This window comes from Peromyscus maniculatus, chromosome 2, assembly GCF_049852395.1.
Source record: "Peromyscus maniculatus bairdii isolate BWxNUB_F1_BW_parent chromosome 2, HU_Pman_BW_mat_3.1, whole genome shotgun sequence".
Taxonomy (NCBI): domain Eukaryota; kingdom Metazoa; phylum Chordata; class Mammalia; order Rodentia; family Cricetidae; genus Peromyscus; species Peromyscus maniculatus.
Genome location: NC_134853.1, coordinates 97,235,601 through 97,261,133, shown reverse-complemented (window position 1 = coordinate 97,261,133; position 25,533 = coordinate 97,235,601). Strand labels below are relative to the sequence as shown.

The 25,533-nt window shown below is 37.3% G+C and overlaps 1 protein-coding gene across 15 annotated transcripts in view; it reads left to right on the top strand.

The window, feature by feature from the left end:
- Positions 1 to 25,117, top strand: part of Ptprd (protein tyrosine phosphatase receptor type D) — a 2,233,434-nt gene extending 2,208,317 nt beyond the window's left edge. For all 15 annotated transcript variants that reach the window (XM_015999923.3, XM_076564405.1, XM_076564406.1 and 12 more), the window contains 7 exons: positions 11,160 to 11,445; positions 11,852 to 12,030; positions 13,044 to 13,170; positions 14,221 to 14,346; positions 18,000 to 18,154; positions 20,909 to 21,044; positions 23,408 to 25,117. In XM_015999923.3, coding sequence (XP_015855409.1) covers positions 11,160 to 11,445; positions 11,852 to 12,030; positions 13,044 to 13,170; positions 14,221 to 14,346; positions 18,000 to 18,154; positions 20,909 to 21,044; positions 23,408 to 23,476 — 1,078 coding nt within the window. In that variant the 3' untranslated portion in view covers positions 23,477 to 25,117. The remainder of the gene's footprint in view (positions 1 to 11,159; positions 11,446 to 11,851; positions 12,031 to 13,043; positions 13,171 to 14,220; positions 14,347 to 17,999; positions 18,155 to 20,908; positions 21,045 to 23,407) is intronic.
- Positions 25,118 to 25,533: the final 416 nt, after the last annotated feature.

The following is a 25,533-nucleotide window of genomic DNA, read 5'->3' as shown; positions in this document are numbered from 1 at the left end:
CTCCCATTCCATATGTATTAAACTGAGTTATCAATATTAACTTTCACCTCTTTGGTGTCACAATTTCTTGAGAGTTTTCTGTCTTCTGGTATTATTCTTGCCTATTCTCATCTGCAAAACAATATGTTAATCTAAATATTGTATCAGTAGTTTTCACTAAATAGTCATTATATATGCATGTTAGGACACTCTAAAGAAGATAGAATATGTCACAAAATGTCATAAACACAGCTATATTAAACTACATATAACCTATTTGTAACCTAATAAATAAAAACAATTTGGAAAGTACTTTTAAAAATATATATAATTTATTTGTTTTTGAGATGTTAAATAGGATTAGAAAGCCACTATTTATAAATAAATGGCAATTATAAGTACAGTATTTTGATTTCAGACCACCAAAATTCTTGCAATCTATAGATCTTGGGCTTGACTAGGATTCTGTGAAAACCAGTGTCTCCTCTCAGCTAGGTTCCGGTTGATGAGGGCCATAAGCTTGGACACTTTTTACCTCCCTGGGAATAGTCCTGTCTCCTTGGTCTACTCTCTTGCCCTTTCCAGAAGTGTTGGGTGGGGCATGGAGAACAGTGTTGCCCGGTAACTAAGAAAGCTCTGAGCCCATGGGGTCATGTCTGGATCCCCGGGGGCAGCAGCACAAAGTGTCCTGCAGGTTGTTAGGATGACACACACAGAGACACAGGCTCTATTTCAAACAGTAGGTCATCTGATTGTGTTGAGACTTCAATTCTTATGGTCTTACTGATACTGAGATCAAGGGGGAAGGAGAAAGGTGCTATGAACTGTGACCTACAATTTAGAGCATTCAGAAACCACTAAATTATTTATATTTAAATGAAGAGACTAGTACTTTTTAAAGAGGAAAATGCTGGTAGCAAATATTGAAAGATGCTAAATTTTGAAGATTTTTCCCAAGGTCTCCAAGTGACTCTTCTATTTACTGTCTTTAACCTGAGTCAGAAGTAATAGTGTTTATGTTGCTAATGGTTAGGCACTGTGTGAACTGAGGAGGCTATATGAATTATAGTTTGTGTGAATATTCTGCCCTACAATATAACCAGTATACGTACTATATGGCTTTATGTGCCAGGCATGGTAAATGCCAGTATCTTTTTTCTAAAACTTAAAAATAGAGTCTTCCAAATAGAAGTTAGATTATGACCGATTTGATCAATTGCAAAGAGCAACTCTGTGTAAATAAATATAGTACTCTTATTATTCCATGACGTTATTCACTTGACCTCTATGGAGATGTTTCAGCTGTTTCCATACAAGTCTAAGGGCATGATCTATCTTGTCTCATCTGGTAAGACCTGTGGTGCCCTATTCAGGTATTCTTAGTTAAGCTGCTTAGCCTCCTCACTGATTATGAGCATCATTTTGTGAGAAATGAGAAACTGGGTTGGGATACAACAAGGGTCATGCTGCAATCTGTGGAGGATTTCTATTTGAGTTTTTTTTTACAGGAAAATGTCTGATTAGGCCCAAGTGGATTTGCTTCTTATAGGCTCATTCCTCTCTCTCTTTTTTTTGAATTTAGAATCTTTTAAGAATTCCACATGTGAGTACTAGCTATGGACTCTGATCTTTTAAGATTCTATAATGGGATCACTATTAAGCAAGGCATCTGCTTCTTCTGTGTGGATGGGTCATGGGCATGTTCTAATTCTCAGAGCATGTCACCGAGACAGAGTGTACCTCACCCATGGGGGCAGGAATTCCAACTCTGAGTCTTCTCAATCTAAGTCTAGCTGATTCTAATACTTTGTAATGACTATAGTATCCTCCTACTTTCTGACACTCCATCCAAGACAGCATTTGAATGGTGAGATCATCTCTTAGCCATAAGGAACTGAATTCATCCAGGCTTCTTCTGAGCAATGCAGAAGTAAACTCTTCTCCCTCTCTACCTTTTGCATCCTCAACTGTTCACTAATCAATAAGTGTGGTTTTTACTGTAGTCATGCTTTGTTCATTATTTTTAATTTCTTCTCAGTTCCATTTCTGTATGGTTCTACTGTCCTTGTTAAAAAAAAAAACAAAAACAAAAAAAACAACAACAACTCAAACACATCAGTGAAAGTTCACGTGCCCCACCCCCATTGCCAGTTCTTCCTCCCTGTTAATTATTGGCATATCTGAGTCTCTCTAGATCTTCCATACTTAACACATAAGCTTGTAGAAATGCATGATCTTGTTAAAAAATATTCGAGATATTGGGTGTGTATATTTTTCTGTAACATAGTTATGTGGGAATACATCTTACAAACTTTTGGTGGGGCGTCTATACATAGATTCATCTCATTAGTTCTAATTGTTACATAGTAGTAATGGTTTTGATAGAACATAGTTGAATTATTTCCCTGGCTAGTGAAGTAGTTTACCCCGTTTATTTGCTATCAAACACCACTGTAATAAAATCTCTCTGAAGCCTCTCTATGTGTGTATGTGTGCACATATAGACTCCATAACAAATGTCTAGAAGTAAAAGACGCTCTGCACTTTAAATTTTAATGAATGATACAGAATTACTTTCCAAAACAAGTACACTAGGTAGGCATACAGTCTCTGTTAAATAGCATGGATCAACTCTGCATTTTAATGTTTGTTCAAAACTATGTAGTTTCTATTTCATAATATGTATAAGTGAACTGAACAGATAAATATTTATGTTAAAGAATTTTCACCGGGCCATGGTGGTGCACGCCTTTAATCCCAGCACTAAGGAGGCAGAGACAGGCAGATCTCTTGTGAGTTCAAGGCCAGCCTGGTCTACAGAGTGAGTCCCAGGACAGGCACCAAAACTGCATAGAGAAACTCTGTCTCGAAAAACAAAACATTAAAAAAAAAAATCTAACACTTAAGTATGTCATAGATCCATTCTTTTGGGGCTGGAGAGGTAGCTCAGAGGTCAAGAGCACTGGCTGCTCTTCCAGAGATCCTGAGTTCAATTTCCAGCAACCACATGGTGGCTCACAACCATCAATAGTGAGATCTGGTGCCCCCTTCTGACATACAGGCATACTGTATACATAATAAACAAACAAACAAACAAACAAACAAATCTTTAAAAAAAAGGAATTTTCACTGTTTCCTTCATTAGCCAATGTGGAGGAGATACTAGAAATACAAAATATCACTGGATTTATTTTCATAATGCCCTAAATGCCCTAGGCATGGCTATAACAGCAACAAATTAAGCTAAGCATTCATTTTAAATGAGCGAAAGAAGAGATTCAAAACAGAAGCCTCATCAGAATTCCTTCAGAGTTTTATTAGAATGGTCACCAGATTACAGCTGTAAAACTGCTCATAAAACCCAATACCTTCCCATAGATATCTTTTGAAATAAACTTGCAGTTCATAAATGCCATTCTTAATAGCTGAAATTTAACATCCAATCAAATTACAAACTGATAGATGTACAAAATGCTTGCAATAATTTTTGGCTCTATTTTACTGTATTCTCATCCAACTCACTGATCTCTGAGGCTTCCGAATTCTGCTGTCCTTTGCCAGACCAGTGATGTGTCAGCTGAGGGTCAGCATTAAAACTCTACTAAATTAGGCAGAAAAGCCAACTCTTAAGCTCATCTCCAGAATGGTTTTAGTGCAAAATAGTCCCCTTATGCCTCTTAACATTTCTCATTTTACACATTACTACTGTATCACATCATGGGACATTAAGCATATTTCAACTCATGGGACTAACTCAATCATGTTTTTAGAAATTGAAAACAAATCTTATAACTGGGTGAGTGATGATATTGAAGTAATAACAATTGCCTGATAGGCGTGCTTATTTAATGGGTTGCATAGTCTTTCCATGTATAAACACTGCAGTGGTTATCACTAACAGAAATTCTTTGGTTTTAAGAACTAAAGTTTAACAATCATTGGGTTTGCTAGAGAAGTCACAAGAAATCTGGAGTTTGTGTTCTGATTCTCATTAATGGCATCATTATCCAACCAGAAGGCAACTTAGGAAAGCCAAGTTTATTCCAACCATAACAGAGTGGGACCAGCATAAACTGGGCTTGATTTGAAAGTGCTGTCTTCTTCCCTTTTGCTGGAATGTTCTCTACCATAATAAATGTGCTGAATTGTGCTGGCCTCAGCCTGAAGCACAGGGTGATACACTCCTTTTTTGAAAGATATTTAGAAAAATTTGTCTCAGTGCTTGGCAACTACTCTGACAGAAAACAGATAAAAATAAGGGTAGTTTATCAGTTCTGCTGTCCTTATCATGTTTCAGGTTGAAGGCTGTTGAAATGATGAGAAACAAACAACACTAAATAGGGCTTCGTCATTATCGCTGCTGTGGGGAACTCAGGTTCAGCATCAAAGAAAAATGCATTTGCTTTCAAAACTCAATCCTTCATTTTGAGAGGTGCACTGCACTCAGGTATTGACATCTAAAAATGGAGTAAATTGGAGAAGGCAGGAAAGTGCTGCTGTGGGAACTCAGAAATCCAAACAGAAGTCATCTGGCACACTTGTGAAAGCTCTTAGTTTTCAGGATTCTGTTTTTTACAGATGTAGACTGGTGTCTAAGGACTGCTGTTTCTTAGCAGCTGGGGTAAAGCCTATCTTTGAGTTGTTTCCATCATATGGAACTCTTTAACAGACTGCATTACTTTGTAATGGTGCATAAATGGAGTGTCCCATGGTGAGGTTTGGGAATGTGACTTGCTGTGATCTAGGAAAAGGTCTGATAGTTTTACTCTTGCATCCTTTGGTTTTGCAACTCAAGTTGATCACCTTCAGTTTCTCTGGCATGGAAATTCTCTGCTATGTGAAATACTTGAGTACACAGAGACAAGGAGGCCATTGTCTCTTCCCCTGTGCTGGTGTGATTATCGACTGGCAAAACCAAACCTGACGGTAGAGAACCTATTGTTGCAGAAGTAGAATCCACAGAGGAAATTTTCTTTTGGGGTACAGAAATTAAAGAAGGTTGATGCTAGCAGGTGGCAATTATAAGAAGATGGAAAGATCAACATAAACAAAGAGCCAGAGGTAGGCAGACTCAAGTCTTGTTTGACTTTTGATGAGGGCAAATCATGAATATTATCATAAACATATGGTTTAAGAGACATGAAATTTTAGTCATAATATTAGAGACTAAACTTACCTAGTTAAAACTTTGTACCTCCAAGAAAAACAAAATATCTGTAGGTACTTTTTGGCAAATATTATTTTAAATAGCCAAAACCCAAACAAATGTATGTCCTCTTCAAGGTACAGTGGCAGAATGGAGCAGTATTCTTGGTACTTGAGACAGATTGTACCAGAGCCCATGTAGTATAAGAAGCCAAGCTGTAGTGGACTTGTAAATGCCAAAATAAAAACACAAAAACATAGAAGTTGTCAGATACATGGGGCATCAGAAATAATATATTTGTGCATATTCTATATGAAATACTAAAGAAATATTCCAGCCAACTAATATATAACAAAGAAACTCAAAAAATAGATGAACCACATTAGAAAAGTGAAATGTAAAGTATCTAAAATAATTCTAGTATAAATTTGGTAACAATATCACAGGAAATCCCAAAAGTGGATATTTAATATGTTAATGGTATGAACAACCAACTCTTTAGAAGGCAAAGGTAGCATTTTCTCATTTTGTAGTATGAATATAGCAAGCTCAGGTAATCAGAAGCCACTGTGAAGGAATGCTAACAACACATCATCACGTAATATTTTCACCTCAAGAACATTATATTATAAGGAATTAAAATGTATTTTAAATGTTGCCTTCAGAATATACCTATATTTAAGCAGAATTCATGAACAATTAGTATTTGCCTTTTACCACATCCAGCTCATCAACTAAAGAAGAGATAGAGAAAAAGCCAAAATGTTTATGGTATATGGCTCAGTATTGTACAGGGTAAAAGGTAAAATGAGAGTAAGTTCCTTTGGAACATCTGTGCCTGAGTGTCAAGGAGAGAGGCTACGAAGAAATGAGCCACCTGGAGAAGCTGCTGCCGAGTCTCACACATGCCACTGTTGAGGCTCTGGTGGCTTGGAATGTAGGTTTCAGCTGGGCCCAAGGAAGAGCTGCCCTCTTAGGATTCATGAACTTGGAAACTCTTGGTGAGTGACAGAGGGGGATGAGAGAAGGATGAAAGGTTTGAAAGGCAATTCCCCTCTGTGGGGCTGTCAGAAGTACACAGATCAGGGACATGTTTATAAAGGAGACAATCCAGGGAAACGGGTTTGAAACCCAAACACTCCTTTGATGATTAATCTTGATTGTCTACTAGGTTGTGAAGCATCTGAGAGATTTATAGAGCATATTTCTGTAAGGATAGCCTAAGGGGTTGTAGAACCATCCATAGACTGAGAACAAAGAAAGAATACAGTAAAAGAAAAAAGCCAGCCTGTCATTGTCTCCATTCCTCTACCCCTCTGCTTCTCTCTGTCCCCTCTTCTTCCCTCCCTTCTTCCATCTCCCTCTTCCTTTCTCTCTTCCTGCTTCTTCCTTCTCCTCCCTCTCCCTCTCTTCGGTCTTTTCTGTCTCCCATCTTCTTCCTGGCTAACATTAGGTGATTGATCTAGTCTCCTACACTGCCCCTACTATAAGGGCTGATCCCACTGAAGCAGTGAGCCAAGCTAAGTCCTTTCTCACCTTAAGCTATTTTCTTTGATCCCGATCATAGCAACATAACAGTGTTTTAAAAATGAAAACTAACACAAATACTAAGACACAGTGAGAAGGACTGGCTGTAGATTTAGACAGATGACATTTAGAATTCATCTTTGGTCCATCCTCTTACTCAGTAGACTCATTACACAAAACAATGACACAAGTCTTCTTTAGTAAAATTTTTATAAAATTATTATTTTACATTTATATTTATATAATATATTTATATTATATAAAATTTTATAAACTTTATAAAATTATATCTTTGGGGTTCTTCCCTGCTTTGGATGATTATGAAATCCCTTTTGCTACCATCAAGCCCAATATAGTATCAGATGTTTCCCCACACTGCCTCAACTATTGTCTTACAAGCCAAGAAGGCCTCTCAAGAAAACTTCCTAAGGGATAGCTACATATTGATAAGGGTTATTATGGAGGAATGGCCTGCATCAAAATCAGGATGTGTTGCCTAGGTCAAATGAAAGACAAACTTGAGTCTTAGCTCTACCACCTGCCATGAGCTCTGTGCCTTGAGGAAAGGACCCAAATGTTGCTAATTTTAAAAGAAAGAAACTAGCATTTATCATGTACAACCGAGACACCAAGACCTACAGTGGAAAAGCTCTTGGCTTACATCTCATTTGTCAAGGCAGTGTATGTGAAAGCACTTGAGGTATTATTAGTTGGAAATACAGAAAGACTCTAGAACAGTGTGAAGAGGTAGATTAAGGCAAGATTTTAAAAGCTAAATCAAATAATACAGAAAAGACTTTTCCCAGAGTTTTGTTGCTTGTGTCCTTGTTGTCTTAGGAGATAGAACTAAAAAAAAATGCACTTATAAAAGAACTGCCTCTTCCTCTGTTTGCAGAAACCTTGATAAGTTTAATTCAGCCTTAAGACTTACTGGATAATTAGACTCATTAATTAACTAGAGCTATTATCACTATCAGATGTAATAAAAATGAAAATAAATAAATAAATAAATAAATAAATAAATAAATAAATAAATAAATAAAACCCACACAGTTTATATGACATACTCAAGGTCAAATTAGGACCTGGAAAAGTACCTTATTTTTTAGACTTGCTTTAAGATGAGCATATTTCTAATCCTTAAGCCTGAAAATGACTACCTCAGAAAAACGAGAACACATAATTTCTAAGGAGGCCCATTCCTTCCTGTCCTCTCTATGAACAACAAGAGTAAACAGTGAACAGTTTGCTGTGCTTTATAGAGTGAAAATACATATTGTTCAAGTCACAGCCTCCCTTTTGTCTCTTTTCACAATTTTTTTATCTTAGACTCGGGTACATGTTTGATTTGTTTTCCTTCCTTTGGAGGGGGGTGTTGTAATATCATTACTATAAAAAGCTTTGAACTCTTTTGAGTTGGAATTATTCCTCTCAGTCTCCTAAGATTCTGCAGTACCTTTCTGTAACACTATAGAACACCATGCCATCTAGACATTTGAATGGTGCCAGGTCGGGGTTTAAGAGAATGCCCCTGCCATAACTATAGTCAACTTGATATATAGTCTCAGATAGATTTGTAGTGTGTTTTGCACTAAGAAGAGTTACATATACCAGTATTCATTAGAAACCATGCCAAAATAAAAGGAAAAAAATACAGCATTCTTCATTCTCAAAAGGCTTTTTGTAGGATCTATCAATGTCATGTAAGTTTGTGAGCTTAAAACTTCGAGTCTTAGAATCTGGGAGCCTTTGGCACAGAGCATAAAGCCATAAGCAATTTTAAATTCATGATTGTATGAAATTTGTATAGTCTACCAACAATAGGTTCCTGTGTGGAAGCTGGATTTGTTCTGCAGTGATCAGAGCAACTGCCAGTTCATTTGAGACTGGACCTGGTATTTATCAAATTCATTCATTGGGTAGTTTAGGCAGACTCCTTAATACAGACCTTTTAGGGTCTGTCTAGATCTATGAAAAATTTCACATGTAGCTCCCAGAAGCAGCAGTATGATTTGAAATCATTTCTTCTCTTGTTGGTCTAGTACCTCAGTTCTTTATCCTTCTAGCCCCATTTCCAATCTATACCAACACAGTCCTGTCTTTTCTTGTAACATAGTTATGTAAATCATTACATTCTTAGATAGGTTTCAGAATCTTTAATGATAAGAAGAAAGTCATCATATTGCCATGTCCCCTTTCTGACTTAGCAAAACACTTCATTGATTGACTAAAGAGTAGATTCACAGTTGTACAGACTAAATAAAAACAAATACACAGATGCCAGCAGACAGTAGCGTGTCATAAATGAAGGAAACGATCTGCTACCAAGAGTCTGTAATGACTAATCTTGTTTGTCAACTTGACACATTAGGAGAGGGATCCTCAATTGAAGTTCTGTCTCTATCAGATGGTCTATGGGCATATTCATGGGACATTTTCTTGATCCTAATTGATATAAGAGGGTCCAGCATACTTCGGGCAGCACTATCCCCAAGGCATGTGGGCCTGAGCTGTATAAGAAAGCCTGGAGTCAGGCAAGTAAGCAGCATTCCTGCATTGGTTTCTGCTGTAAGCTCTTGCCTTGTGGTCCTGTCTTGGCTTCCCTCAATGATGGACTGTAAGCTTTAAGTGAAAATAAACCCTTCCTGCCAAATTGACTTTGGCAACATAAAAAAACTAGAACAGACTCTATGTTGGTAATAGGTACCTCTTCCTGCTGAATGCATATTTACTGTGAGGCAAATACACATAATCAAAAGTAGGAAGTCATTTTCCATTGATCCATTCTGGACACATAAATGTGTCCAGCTTGAAGGATTAGATCAAAGGAAACACAAGGCTTAATTTGACACTACAGGAACAAAGGTGTGCTATTTTCTTGGTATCCTTTTCCATACTAGAGGATGCTCGGTGTTTTAATCCCTTGCTTCTGTAAGCCACTTCCTTAAATGCGCCTGTCTCCTTGGAGCAGCAGACTTTGCCAGCCATTATGGATTGCTTCTTTCTTGTCCTTTTTTCTGAGTCTGTTTTTTCCTACTGGAGCACTGGCCTGTAAGTCCACGCATAATGGAGTTTAAAAATTACCGTAAATCTCTTTGTGTAACAAAGGTTGAAGCCTTTATATCCCCATCCTGAATGTTTGAATTGTACTGAGAATTTTCAAGTACATTTAACTTTGAAAGAAAAGAAAATTAGAAGGAACATACACTCTCAACTGATTGTTAATTTATTTATAATTTTTCTTAATACTACCATGCATTATTTTTACTGTTTAACACTTTCATTTTAATTTATTTAGAGTTTTCCTAAATACTACCCTGCATGATTTTTACTATTCAACGTTTTCCTATAATAATTTTATATATTTTACTAGATTAGTTTTAAAACTTCCTTACAGAATTTTACAACAAGAAATACTTAAGTTATTTAGTAGATACTTTGATTTCATTTTTATTCTTCAATCAAAAATAAACTAAGATGCTTTATCTAAAAAGCCTAATTAGGCCGGGCAGTGGTGGTGCATGTCTTTAATCCTAACACTTGGGAGGCAGAGGCAAGCAGATCTCTGTGAGCTTGAGGCCAGCCTGGTCTACAGAGCAAGATCCAGGACAGGCATGAACACTACATAGAGAAACCCTGTCTTGAAAAAAACAAACAAAAAAGCCTAATTAGATATTTTTGTTCGTGGTTTTGAAACAGGTTTTTATGTATCTCCCAGACTAGCCTCAAACTCCTGATCTTCCTGCCTCTGCCTCTCAAGTATCAGGATTACAGACAGGAACTGCAACATGTGGCCCTCTAATTGTATATAGACCAATAACTGAAAAAATATCCTGAATCTAAACAGCCTAATTAATGTTTGTATCTTTGGGAGGAGGTGCTTGGTCTTACAGCAGCTTGATAGACCATGCTTTGCCGATGTCCACCGGAGCCCTGCCCTTTTCTGGGTGAAGACAGAGCAGAATGGATTAAGGGGGCCACGGAGGGGAGGTGGGAGGAGGGAGTGGAACAAGAGGAGGTAGCAGAGGCTGCAGTCACAATGTAAATTTAAAAAATAAATAAAATTAACAAAATAATGCCTGTATTGTGTGAAAGGACCAATGATGGCTGTAAGTTTGGATTTAGGATTTCTAGATTATGAAATGAAATGAACCTTACTCATTATTTTGATTTTTAGATGGTGCTTTAATATTTTTTTTTACTCCAGAGTGATTGAAAATCCTTGTAATAGCTATTTGAATTGAATTCATTGGTTTGAAATCCAGTTAATGAACTTATAAAGACTTTCTAGATTATGAAATGAAATGAACCTTACTCATTATTTTGTTTTTTTTTTAATATGGTGCTTTAATATTTTTTACTCCAGAGTGATTGAAAATCCTTGTAATAGCCATTTGAATTGAATTCCTTGGTTTGAAATCTGGTTAATGAAATTATAAAGACTTTCTTATATATAGTTTCTTGCTAAATTCATGTGGCCTTCCCTCCCTGTCTCTTTTTCTTATAGTGCGGGTGTTGGCCGGACTGGCTGTTTCATTGTAATAGATGCCATGTTAGAAAGAATAAAGCATGAAAAAACTGTAGATATTTATGGCCATGTAACTTTAATGAGAGCCCAGAGGAATTACATGGTGCAGACAGAGGACCAGTACATCTTTATCCATGATGCGCTGTTAGAAGCAGTGACATGTGGAAATACCGAAGTGCCGGCTAGAAACTTGTATGCCTACATTCAGAAGCTGACACAAATAGAAACAGGGGAGAATGTCACTGGAATGGAGCTCGAATTTAAGGTATGACATTGGCTATGATGTGGTTACTCATCAGCAAGTAATTTTGTCTTTGAAATAGGCTTCACTTTGTTATCTTTCAGATTTTGAAGTACAAGGTTCATTTAATCTTCTCATCTGGTATCAGATTATAAAACAATTTCTTCTTTTTTCTCTCCTCTTTTTTTGTTCCCTAACAATACCAGGGGCCCTTGATGTCCTAATTTAAATTCAGAAATCGTGTTCTTGAAATGCAATGTTTACACTATCCAGTAGTCTATATGGAATGATTAGCTTAAAGAAAATAGGCTTTGAATATTTACTATCAAGTAAACTGAAGATTGATATCTAAAAAGGACATCTTGGGCACATTGCATTCAAACCATTGGTTAAAATTATCTTTGTGATTTTTTTCTTTTTAAATCAACAGCGTCTAGCAAGCTCAAAAGCTCACACCTCAAGATTCATCAGTGCCAATCTTCCATGTAATAAATTCAAAAACCGCCTTGTTAATATTATGCCATATGAATCCACAAGGGTGTGCCTGCAGCCTATCCGAGGAGTAGAGGGCTCTGATTACATCAATGCCAGTTTTCTTGATGGATACAGGTATCTACCCGTGCTCCCCTAGCAATTCAAAGCCTTGATATTTGCATGTGCCCTAAATTTATGACCACAAAGTGTTTTATCTCAATTCAAAGCCATTTCCTTTCTGAACAGATCATCATTCAATGCCTTGTTAGGAGTGGTTTTTTATTATTATTATTATTATTATTATTATTATTATTTAATTTTAGATTAAGCAATAGTAATGGAGTTTCTGTTGAATGTTGGGGTGAGGAAATATACTTATGTGATATATGTGCATGCTTATATGTGTGTGTACATGTGGGTGAGTATGATACTTGTGCATGTTTATATCAGTGTCAGTGTGTTGGGGGTATGTGTGCAATACCAGTGTGGGTATGTTGAGGGGTGTGCATGTGGATATCAGAGATCAGCTTTACATTTCTTCCTCAGTTGCTTTCCAGATTACTTTTTGAGAAAGGGTCTCTCGTTGAACCTAGAGCTCATCCCTTCTGCTGAACTGGCTAGCTAATTAGATCTAGCAGTCCACCTGTTACCTCCACACACATGCTTCACACACTTTGCATGAGTGCTGAGGATCTGAAAAGCAGATACTACCCAAACCAACTCCTCCGACACGGGTTATTGCTTCTTTTAATCTGACCTTCTAACCTATTCTTTCAGAAACCAGTTAGGTCTGGAAGTTGATAAAGCAGCTATTTTTCATAAGCTTAATATATTGTTTGAGCATTGTTTCTAGAAAGTAAAGTTACACACATCAGCATTTAAGTGATTTATATAATACATGAAATTGATCTATTAGCACTGCACTAAATTTAAATAACAATGATAAAGACATACATAATAATATTAACAACACAATTGATTTTGCAGTCCCCAACATGTACTAAGTGATCTTATTGATTATGTATCCTAATGGGAATCTCCTGCAATTGAATTAATAATGTATGTAGGACTAGTGTTAACAATTCACAAATCAATTTGTGCATGTAATCAAAGTAGTTTAACATTTTCTTTTCATTCTCTCCATTAAGACAACAGAAAGCCTACATTGCTACCCAGGGGCCCTTAGCAGAGACAACTGAAGACTTTTGGCGCATGCTTTGGGAACACAACTCTACCATTGTTGTGATGCTCACCAAGCTGAGAGAAATGGGCAGAGTAAGTATGTCATCCAATTTGGAAAATCACATCAAGCTCACTAATGAACATGTTTTTGAAAGACTCAGTACTCTAGATACAATGACATGCTATCGTAGAGACAAATAAGTCACTCTGTGGTGCCCACTGACTTATATTTGACTCTCAGCATATGCTGGTTACCTTTTGCCTGAGTAGGCTAGAATTTTATGGTCAAGTGGGACATCATTTCCCACATGTAAAGGAACTTATATTCATGACTTTCACTCCTAGGCCAACCTGTATTTTCCCTGTCCATTGAGCATGGTGCTGGAAAGCTACCTAGTAGTTCTAAAGTTGTAATAGCAAATCCATCTCTTAATAATAATTATTCTGAAGTACACATAAAGTAGCATCAAAGATGTTTGAAACCCTGCCACCAGGTAGAGTACCTGAAAGCATGTTTGCTGTGCTGTTAGAGATAGTCTCATTCTGCTTCTTATTTTTATAAATTACACAACAGACTTATGGCCAAAACCCAACTTTTAGAGCTCATTTAGAAAGCAAAAGGATATTAGCCAAGAAGTTATCTGGCTTGTCTTAATCTGGCTGCTGATTCTGCAAGGCTAACAACACAAGTCACCAGAACTCCCAGGGCCCCAGGCTCCTCAGTTGACAGCTAAGATTGAACTGGATCAATGAAGATGATTCTTTCTGCTTCATCCTTGATGATTTCCTAATTACAAACCATGGTGGTATAAAACAAATGTGCTGACGTAGTTACAGGACCAAAATGGCTAGCATTGCCCAAAGACTTACGTAATTATTTAAATAATTTGTAGGTCCAATTGAAGCAGGCAGTTCAACTGGTGTTTAATAAGCAGGTATGATTTGCCAGACTCTGTGCATGGTTTTTTTTGGAAAAAAGATTACACCAGATAGTTTGTCTGTCTTCAGGCTAGAGGTCCAAAAGCATAGGTACTTGCAATTGAAACTGCCTTGATTTTAGAGTTTAATTCACAAGAGAAAAAATTTAGATAGGCATAACTTTGTTTTCACCTTATAGAGTTTAACATTAATCTGTCCTTTTAGGAGAAATGTCACCAGTACTGGCCAGCAGAACGATCTGCAAGATACCAGTATTTTGTTGTAGATCCGATGGCTGAGTACAACATGCCTCAGTATATCCTGAGGGAATTCAAGGTCACAGATGCCAGGGTAAGTTCAGCTCCTCCACTAGCTAGAAATTAGGGCTAAGTGTACTTCTCTGGGAGAAACATTGGCCAAATAACCATTCTCAAAAGGAAAAGAAATCACCCATTATGGATGACTTTAAAGGAAAAGAATTTGTAACTCTGCCTCTGTCTGGGAAGTGTTCTCATAAACCCAGGTTTGGCTTCCCTTCAAATGTAACACCTGGAAGCCCAGCTTTGGGGACTTGCTTGGTGAGTGCTTGTGTTGGGAAACATTTACTGATTGGTTGGCTGCACTTAAGTTCACCTTCTCAGCACATTCTCATTGGAGAGTTTTTGATTTCTTCATTACTCCAGGCTGTAAATATGTTGTTGTTTGTACAGCCCTTGAGGTCATATGGGCTTGTAGGTTAATTTGGTATGACTTTCAAACTGCAAAGCAAATGGCATTCCTTGGAAGGTTCTGACAAGCCTTGCACATTCTAATTTGCTTCCTGGCATGGTTTCTTCCTCCATGTGCTAATGTGTCTGTCCATGAGAGCTGTGAACTGACAACCCTTGTTGGCTAATTTTCATTCTGCATTTCTTACAAAGATTGCTGAGTCCAAGGTTCAGCTCTGATGTAGGGGATTCTATGCATAAACTTTAATATATTTGCCATTAGCCATTCACACACCATGATTGCAAACACATCTTAGGGGAGACCAGGTCAGCTCAAAGCCCTGCTTTATTTTTGGAACTGTCATAGTGGGTGGGTTAACTAAAACACCAGTGGATAGTGTGTAGTTGATCCATTGTGTTTTTTGTGGGGGGAAAGCAGCTTTCTCACAGCTCATGCCTGTCTGCTAGTCCCTGAAGCCTAGCCCTGGCTATGACAAGGGGAGAGACAGAAACAGAGACAGAGAGAATATGATTCACAGGAGGCTTGGCTCAGGTGATAGACCCGTGGTAATCCTAAGAAGTGCAGTGTATCAGTTACTCTAAATGTGAGTACTTCAAGGAAGTCATTATGTTCCAAGATCTCTTTTAATTGTTTAAGTACTTGTGCCCTGATGCCTGCCACTATCCCATCAGTGTGAGTCAAACGCCTAAGTTACTTACTTGTAAACTTCCTAGCTATTTCTGGTAATAGAAAGAAACATAGAGGTTTAACCCACAGGGAACACATTTACCACGTTCAAGTTAAACCTAATCATATTGAGAAAGAAAGAGGAAAGCTGAACTCGCTCACCTTGTTTTAAAGTCTCCCTGTGGTTAACTGTCAGAGCCCTCGTTGTGCGTGCTCGCGGTGTGCTTCTGATCTCAGGTCCTGAGTTCAGAAAGCCAGTTGGCATGTGAGAATACAGCATCGGGAAGCAACTAACCTTTAAAAGGCAGGAGGTTTCTCCTCTCAACAGTATTTGTGCACATGACTTATTCTTGACATTACAAGTGACTGTGGTCAAAAATGCAACTTCCGCCGGGCGGTGGTGGCGCACGCCTTTAATCCCAGCACTCAGGAGGCAGAGCCAGGTGGATCTCTGTGAGTTCAAGGCCAGCCTGGGCTACCAAGTGAGTCCCAGGAGGCACAAAGCTACTCAGAGAAACCCTGTCTCGAAAAACCAAAAAAAAAAAAAAAAAAAAAAAAATGCAACTTCCAGGACACTCAGAAGACAATTATGCATTGCTCAGGCTCTGACTTAATTCCCTGTACTCTGTACCCCAAATTTTCCCAGGAAAAGGGGGGAATAAATCAAGCTTCCATAGTAAACATCTAAGAGTTGGAGATGATGCCAAATACTTTGTATGTTCTTCTCTATTCTCTTGAAGTTGGTGTGATCCTCTGTTCTTCTATTCTCAAGCATCTAATCTGCACCACTAGGGTACATGGTGTGTGGCCATCCTGAATTGAGGCTTCTTTCTGCTTCATCCTGAGTGATTTCCTAATTACAAACCACAGTGGTATAAAACAAATGTGCTGATATGATATAAGACCAAAATGGGTAGCATTGCCCAAGGACTTAAGTCTTTCCAATTTGCCTGGAATTGAGTTATCTCTACAAATCTTAGAAATGTGCATACCTAGGCCCAAAAGAATCTTAGAAAGAAAGATTAGTTCCCAAGAATGGGAAGCAGGAAGCCACTGGGAGCACCTCTTCAAATGAGATCAGTCCCAGTAAACCTGAGTTTAGTTATGCTTCCCGGTGTGAGTCAGAGCAGGAATCCCTGTATCTATGAGCAAAGGGTCCCTTCTGCTCTTGTACTTCAAAGAATCCCAGAAAGAATTTGAAGTATCTCATGCCCCTATGTTCTTAACATGGTTCTTCTTGAGCGTAGAGAAGTTTTTTATACTTTCTTTAGAAAGAAGTAAATAGAAATACCAAGTAAATGCCTTAGCCATCCACCATTAATTTAGTGCTTGTGGGAATTGCTGTGTTTACAAAACATTATAGTAAAAGGAATTCACCTATTTTTTTTTTAAATGGATTATCATGTTTTAGATATGGCTTGTTTTCATACAATTTTAGGCTTGTTCGTGTAGACTACTAAATTCCTGAAGCTAGTCAGGAAGATACCTCTGACAAAAAAGGGGAGATGCTTGCAAATAATCCCCTTGGATTCTCTCTGCATTAGTTTCCTTTTCTGTATCTGTGATAAAACACTGACTAAAAACAACTGGGAAGGAAGGATTTATTTGGTTTCCAGGTTCCTCATGAAGGAAAACCAGGGCAAAAGCTCAGATCAGGAACCTGGAAGCAGGAATCGAAGCAGAGATCATGGAGGAACACTGCTTACTGTGTTGCTCTCCATGGCTCATTTGATTTCTTATACCACCCTGGAGCACCTGTCTAGGGGTGGCACTGCCACTGTTGACTGCACTCTCCCATATCAATCATTAGCCTAGAAAATGCCCACAGAGGTGCACATATGACAATCTGATGGAATCAATTCTCTAATCAATGTTTCCTTCTCTCAGAGGCTCTGGTTTGTGTCAAGTTGACAGAAACAAACTGGCACAGTGTCCTTAAGCTGAAATTTAGGCATGATTACATGGTTCATGCTGTGCTTCACACATGACTAGAAAGTGTTTACCTCAGAGACATGTGGGGTAGCCAGGTCAACAACTACCTGGTTTATATTAGATTCTTTAAATGCTGCCATTTGTAATTTACAATGGTAGAAATAAACATGCATGGCTGATGTGAAATCATTGTGAGAACAGCAAGCCTCTGATGTAGATGCCATGTCTGCATACTCCTTTCAATGTGAAGAATTTATTATATTGAAGTAGATGATATAAGATTTTGGGGGTTACATATGTGTGTGTGTGTGTGTGTGTGTGTGTGTGTGTGTGTGTGTGTGCGTGTGTGTGTGTGTGTATACATGTGCACATATATAAATACATATATGTATGTATGTATGTATTTTATGATTTCAGATTTAGACTTTGAGGCTCAGTAGTGCTTCTGAAGAGTATAACTCAAATTTGTAATTTAAATATATATATAAATGTTAACAATGTTAGCAGGAGATAATACACACACATGACTAAGTTCTCTGGACATGTTCCTAATATGTTTCTTCTCTTTTTATTTATTTTTTTTTGGGGGGGGATATGAATGCTCTTGTGGTTTCTGTACTTGCTGAACTCTCCTGGCATGCTGTGTCATGACTGGTTATGTGGCTTCCCCTCTAAAGGACGGCCAGTCCCGAACAGTGAGGCAGTTCCAGTTCACTGACTGGCCAGAACAAGGAGTGCCAAAGTCTGGAGAAGGATTTATTGATTTCATTGGCCAAGTCCATAAAACAAAGGAGCAGTTTGGCCAAGATGGGCCCATTTCGGTGCATTGCAGGTGAGCAAGGAGTCACTAAGGCTGACTGGACATTTATGATTGATGCTTAGTAGCTTTGAAAATGGCTGTTCTTTATTCACTTTGTATGCAGGCTTGTTATAATAAATCTGTTTAATTCAAATTTATTTTCAGAACATTCTATGAGACAAAGATTTTTTTTTGTTTCTTTTTCTTTCCATAAAATGAAAAGAATTAGAGGAATGTTTTTATCCCCCAAATTGATCCTTTGTTTAAAAAAAAAAAGCTTTGTGTCTCCAGGCATTGTCAGTGTGTCCCCTAACAATAATGTGTAGTAGTACTAATCCCTGTCCATGTTTGGTTTCTTTTTGTGTAGCTGCACTTACAACTACCTTTTTGTATCTTTCCCTTTATCTCTTGAAAAAACTGTGAGTAGCTGCCAAGCCTTAATAGCAATACTAATTCCTGCAAGTCAATAAGTGATTAGTATGGTACCTCAGTTCAGAATGCAATTTGCTTGAAAATTGTTGCTCTATCAGAAAATGAAGCACCTTCAATTTAATTATTTTCAACAGTTTCTAGAGCATTTTGTAATTTAAGTCACTGAAGTTAATAGAAATACTAAGCGAACGCCTCAGACATCCACCATAAATTTAGTGCATGTGGAAGTTGCTGCATGTGCAAAACACAATAAAGGGACTTCACCTATTTTGTTTGAAACTACAGTATTTCAGGATTCTAAAAGTTTGAAGTTTCAGTTTTTAATATGTTTATAGTCTGTCTTGAAAGCGTTTATGTTTAAATAGTCTGGTGCTTTAAACACTATTGTTTTTAATACCATAGAAAGCAAGATATCAAAATAGAAAAATTAAGACATAAGTGTCAGGATACATGCTCTTGTCCTGGATCTATACTTTTCCAAAGATGTTTAACAGTGAGCTTCAGTTTTCTCTCCGGGTCTCTGTGATCATTTCTAACAATGCTTTATTTCTCAGACTTGGAAAATTTTGTTTTATGCTGTCAAAAATCCCTTGTTATATGCAACTAAAGACCAGATAGGATATGATGTCTCTAGTATTGAAAGTTGAAATCATCATCTAGAGTTGAAACATCTAGTGTACTTTTGTTTGTTTGTTTTAATCTAGCACATAATTTCTCCACTTAATTCAGACTTTCTCAGTATGACCTCTAAGGAAAAGAATATATCTGATATTCATAATTTAAACTTGAACCCTGGGTTACCTCTCTTTGGGGTTGTTTTTAGACAATGACTGAGAAATTCCTTAGTATAAAGGTTCACATGTTATATACATGTATATTCACATATCTCATTAATCCCAAAGTCTTCTAGATACATATCTTTTCTTGTTTTTGAATACCCTGGAATAACATTTATTTCTACAATATTAAACAATCATACTGAGATTCAATAAATTTAGAACTTAATGAGGCAGATGCCTGCTCCTTTCTTGAAAATTCTAAATAGAAATCCAGAAACACTACATTTTTGGTTACATTTGATTAACCAAATCAAAGTAAGATACATCCTGGAATACCTGGATGATTCGACAAAATTGTCACAGTTCAGAGTCTCTCATGAGTGTGAGACTTTCAGGGCGGAAGAGATCTGCAAGGTCCCTTGACTGTTGTGGGGTGTGAATAACTTCAGCTCCTTTTTTAAACAACTGCCCATTGATTTAAAGCCTCACTTAGCACTTTTCCTTAGATTCATGAGAAATTGCAGTTTGTAAAAGCACACACTATTTATATATGCCTGTCAGCTCCATCCTGGAGTAAATGAATCCATCTATTTTCTACAGCCTGTGCCCAAGCGTTACACATACCATTTAATTAAGGTCCAAAAATGGAGGGACTTTTTTTTTTTTCAGATTATTCAGTGTTCTCATTCACTAAACCCCCAGATGTCATTTCTTAAGAGTACAAGGGCTATCAATTAGTTGTTTTTCCTTGCTGCTGTGAAGATTCAGGAATTATCCTAAAATACCAAAGGAAACAGAAAGAAACCTTACTGAAATGGTAGAAAGAAATTTGGTGTATTTTAGCTGCTGGTCACCTGAAAATAAGTAGTTCAGTGTAGAGCTCCTTGGTTCTTAGATATACTGCCAAAGGCCCTTTTAAGAATCTGTTGAAAGTCATAGCTTTCCTGAAATTGAAGTATAATGTGATATTTGTACAATCAATGCATGGAGGATATTCATAGTTTCCCAAAGGCTAAGAGGAAAATCATCCCATAACAAAAAGTCTGTTAGAGAATCTGTTTTTTCATATCCAACCCAATGTTGATACTGAAGTGCTTTATATGCCTTGTTACACACTTTGTTACCTGTTTAGATGATGACATGTCCTTCATAGATTATTAATGCATAAGAAAGGGGAAGTCTGTGTGATGTGTTTCACCTTATTCTAATTTATCTCATACTTTACATAGAGGTGAAGTCTTCAGTTTCAACATCTACATGAAGAATACAAGCCTGTATTTTACCTGTTCATACTTGTCTCTATAGATTTTATGTTATTCCTTGACCTTTTCAACTGGACTTATACAGTGTTATAGAAATGCATTCTATTTTATAAGACCCAATCCTAATTACTTATTCTCTCATATTATCATAACATACTACTTGGTAATCACATAGTAAAAGCATTCCCACTTTATCTTGAACATGCTTGTGGAGAAACTAGGAATAGAGAAGTGGTAGAAGAATGTCTGCTTCCAAAGCAAATGAGGCCAAGACTATGAGCACGTTACTCACACTGCCTTTGTTCTCCCAACAGTGCTGGCGTTGGAAGAACTGGAGTCTTCATAACACTGAGTATTGTATTGGAAAGAATGAGATATGAAGGAGTTGTAGATATATTCCAAACAGTCAAAATGTTAAGAACACAGCGACCAGCCATGGTACAAACAGAGGTAAGAAAACATTTGGTGTCACCTCCAAAAACCTAAGCCCTCTGTGGTTTCAAAATACAGTTGCAAAATGCAGAGGATCACTATGGGGAAAGAAACCAATTATTTATTTAATATTTTAAAACCACATCTTCCCCTTCTTTAAATGTGGAGACAATATCAAAATTTTCAAGTTGTTGTGGACATTATATAAAAATGTATGTTAGGTTGAAATACATTAAATTGTTAGCATATTTTTCCTATAAAATAGCTATTTTACATATTTCAATGTGTGTGTGTGTATGTGTGTGTGTATGTGTGTGTTTATCTGTCTATATGTATGTATGTTTGTATGTATGTATTAATAAAAACTTTGTACCTAACTGTAGGTAGATACATTAAAAAAGTCTGGCACATAATATTCCACCAGCTACTTTTACTTTTCTATTTTATTTCTGTTTACTTACAGAGACACTAGGTGCTTTTATTTCATTTCATACCACCAGCCATATTAAATATTTGGAACTTGAATATTCCCTGTTTTCTATTCACTAATTAATATGTACATTTCTCAGTATAAGTTCATGATTTAGAGAATCGTAGTGGTAGTGTTTATATTCCTCACATATCCACCAAATGATACAATTTATATGTGTTCTTCAATTTACAATATCTTTCAGACTTTGATTTCAAAATAGTGTAAGCATTTGGCTTGCAATACTTAAAACATTATGTCAGCCTGACAAACATAATGGGTGTTGGGGTGACAGAGGGAAATTGGACATTTAAAAAGCCTTAACACTTAGCCAAGCAACTTACTGTGACAAGACAGAAAAGCAAACTCCATTTATTTTGCATTACCATTTTTATTGTAGAAAAATGCACATTTAAGCAAAATAGAAGCTATCTACTTTCAGCCCCATTGGCTACTGAAAATAAGTTTCTTTTATAGGGAAAATCCTACTTTTTCTCATCCCTGTGGTTATCTGTAAATTGTAATTTTTCCATCTCCCCAACAATGCTCCAATTTATTTCAATATGACAGGGCCCTTCCTTGTGTAAGAAAAGGAACATTTTGTATCATTCTATTTTGGTGTGAGTCTTCTAGAACAGACAACTTGCAATCACACTGAATTTTAGGGCAAATGATGCATGTATTTTGGATGTAGGCAGCCATTCTCAGGGATGGCAAGCCAGAAAGCCCAAGACTCCATAAGCACTTTGTGTGCCTGCTGCTCCTACACAGCTACCTTTCACTCTGTCTTGGGTTTATATTGTTACAACAAAACACCCTGCAAAAGCAAGTTGGGGAGAAAGAGGTTTTTTGACTTATGCTTTCATATACTGTTCATCACTGAAGGAAGTCAGGATAAGACCTAAAACAAGGCAGGAACCTGGAGGCAGGAGCTGATGCAGAGACGTGGAGGGTGCTGCTTATTGACTTGCTTCCCATGGCTTGCTCAGCCTGCTTTCTTACAGAACCCAGAACCACCAGCCTAGGGATGGCCCTACCCACAATGGGCTGGGCCCTCCCCTGCCCATCACTCATTAATAAACTTCCCTATGGGCTCTTTACAGCTCAACCTTGTGGAGGCATTTTCTTAATTGAAGCTCTCAGTTTTCAGATGACTTTAACTTGTGTCAAGTTGACATAAAAACTATCCAGCACAACTTTCTTTCTTATAGATGCATAGGATCATTTCTGCCTCTATCACTTACATGGAATTATCTGACATGATGGTAATTCTGATTGAGTCTGAAGCCCGATCTGATTCTTTTATATTTTTTCTTTTGTTTGTGTGGGAGTAGAGTGCACATGCCACAGACCACATGTGTGCAGGTCGGAGGACAACTTGTGAGAGTAATTTTTCTCATTCTGTTATGTGGATCCCAGGGATCAAGCTCAGGTCTTCAGACCTAATAGAGGCAAGTGCATTTAACCACTGAGCAATCTTGCCTACTTTTTTCCCCCCTTTTCTTCTTTCCTTCTTTTTTTGTAAACTCAAATTCAGTGGAAATCAACCCAGAACATACAAATACAACTTGCCTTTAGGGAAATTCATATTTTTTTCCCAACTGAAAATTATCAGATACTTAGGTCATTGTGAAAGATGACTACAGCACATAAGAAGACAGATAATATTCACTGGAGTTATTATGGCTTGGAATTAGGAGCTGTGTATCAGTCAGGTTGATGAGTGAAGTTAATAACATCCTCACATGGCTGGCTAATTGTTCTTTGCTCATTGTTGCTTGGTCATCAGACTAAATTGAAGTGGTAGTGTTGCTGCCTTAGAGATATAATTTTTTCTTTACAATGCTGGTTTTATTTTTCAATTAAAATATCAATTTCATTCATCTCTCCCCTTCTACCCTGTGTCCTGCAGGATCAATACCAGTTCTGCTATCGAGCCGCACTAGAATACCTGGGCAGCTTTGATCACTATGCAACGTAGAAACCCCTGATCCCTTCTGGATTTTTACTACAGGCCCTTCGCTATCCATGGAGTCTCTTCTGAGCCATACAGGGCACTTGCGAAGTCCTTCTTAACTTCTAGCTAACAGCCACTTAGTGGGACTATTACAAAACAAAAACTCTTCCAAGTGGACCAAGAATTCACAGTTTAATCATCTAACCTGAAAAATAATAACAAGAATCCGGACTTAGGGAGGCATCTGAAGGATTTTATTTACAGATACCTCAAGGATTCGAAATAAAGGGAAGAAGAAATGACAGCAAAGAACTACCATCTTGTTCAAGATTGCTTGGTGGGGACAGAGAGAGCTTGCCTGTGGGCCTCAGTTCAGCACAAGGCATTTGCTGGTGTGGCTTCTCACAATAAGGTGGACTCTGCTTCAACATCACCCCTTTCCCCATGCCACTCATACTTACATTTTAGGGGTAAGGGTGGGGATGTTTAAAAAGAAAGTCCTTGATTTCATTTAGTGTTGTAAAACATTCTGCTGCCCTGTGCTTCATTTCTAACTGTGTAAACTTTTTTTTTTTAAACAAATGTATCATTCGATAAAGTAAATTCAAAAAGTTATGTAATTCTTCATTTTTTTTAATTTCAGAATTGTAGGTTTTTTAAGCAGTAGAATGGTTATCTGTAATATCTTACTGTAGAAATTTCAAATCATTTGAAACTTTGCACATTTTTGTGCAACACTCAATCTACAGTATCTGTCTCAACAGATATTACTTACACATTTGTTTGGCATAACTGATGAGAAAGTGCCCATTCTCTGCAAGCTTCAAGGGGAATTTTGTTTTGCTTTGTTTTATTTTTGGAATCAACAGGGAGGCGCAAAGTATAAAGTTGCTGCTAACATATGCATATATAGATAGATATCTATATTTTAAGGGTATCTATGTATATATAGACAGTATGTCCACACAAAGATTTAACTGCCATTCAGTTCTTCCATTGTTTAGTGTTTTTAAGGATAAAAAGTGATTGTAACCATCTTTTCCAAGTTATTTTTAGTATTTCAAAATTTTAATTTGTAAAGGGAATTGAGGAGTGCACATCATTGATTATTGAACCTCGCCCCTGACTTTCCTGCCCTGCATTCTCCCACCTACCCAATCATATTCACAAATACTGTTTTGTTAGCCAGGCTTCCAACAAAATTCAATATTTCTAACACTCTAGTGCAATAACAATTCTTAAATATCTAAGAGGTGTGCATGTGGGAAAGGTCAGTGCATATCCCTTTAGGAGGGAAGAATGTTGTAATATATCAGCTATCAAGTTGTTTTTTTTAAAAAAAAAAGTATATTCAATCATATTGTCTATAGTATGTGCTATGAAATTTGCATTTATGATATGTAACAGGGGCAAAGCCAAACTCATGTTACTCTTTCAGTCAGAAACATGTTGTGGCTGTGGCGTCCCTGGGAGATGCTGCGCAGTTTCTCGTGGCTGTGGCGTTCCTGGGAGGCGCTGTGCTGTTTGATTTGGTTTTAGTTCTGCATTTAGAGTGCCTTATAATTGATGCCTATTTTAATAGCATTTCTTTTTAACTTTTGGTTGATTTCCATTAGTTGTTCACATCTGTTAATCTTTCAATTAAAGTATTATCTGTTTACCACATGTATATAAACTCTTTGAATAATATGCATTCCTAGTTTTCAGCCAAGTGGGGGATGTTAGTGATTGTACCAGCCCAAAGCACTTGGATAATCAGGGCCTCTCCGTTCCTCATTGTCACATCAGGAAGAGCAACTTGTCTCACTTCTAATCCCTTCCAAATCTGCTCTGGAGCATGAAGTAACCACCAGTCTTACTTACAGAGACAACTTCGGGATATATTTGATATTCCATTAGGAGTTTTCTGAAAGGGGCAATAAATTATATATATATATATACATATATGTATATATACATATATGTATATATCTCCCCAAACCTTTCAACAGCATTTCCATAGGAAGCCATGGATGGTGGCATGACTTTGCCACATGCTATATGATTTTAAAGTACTCTCTCCAAATCCTAAGAACTCTGAA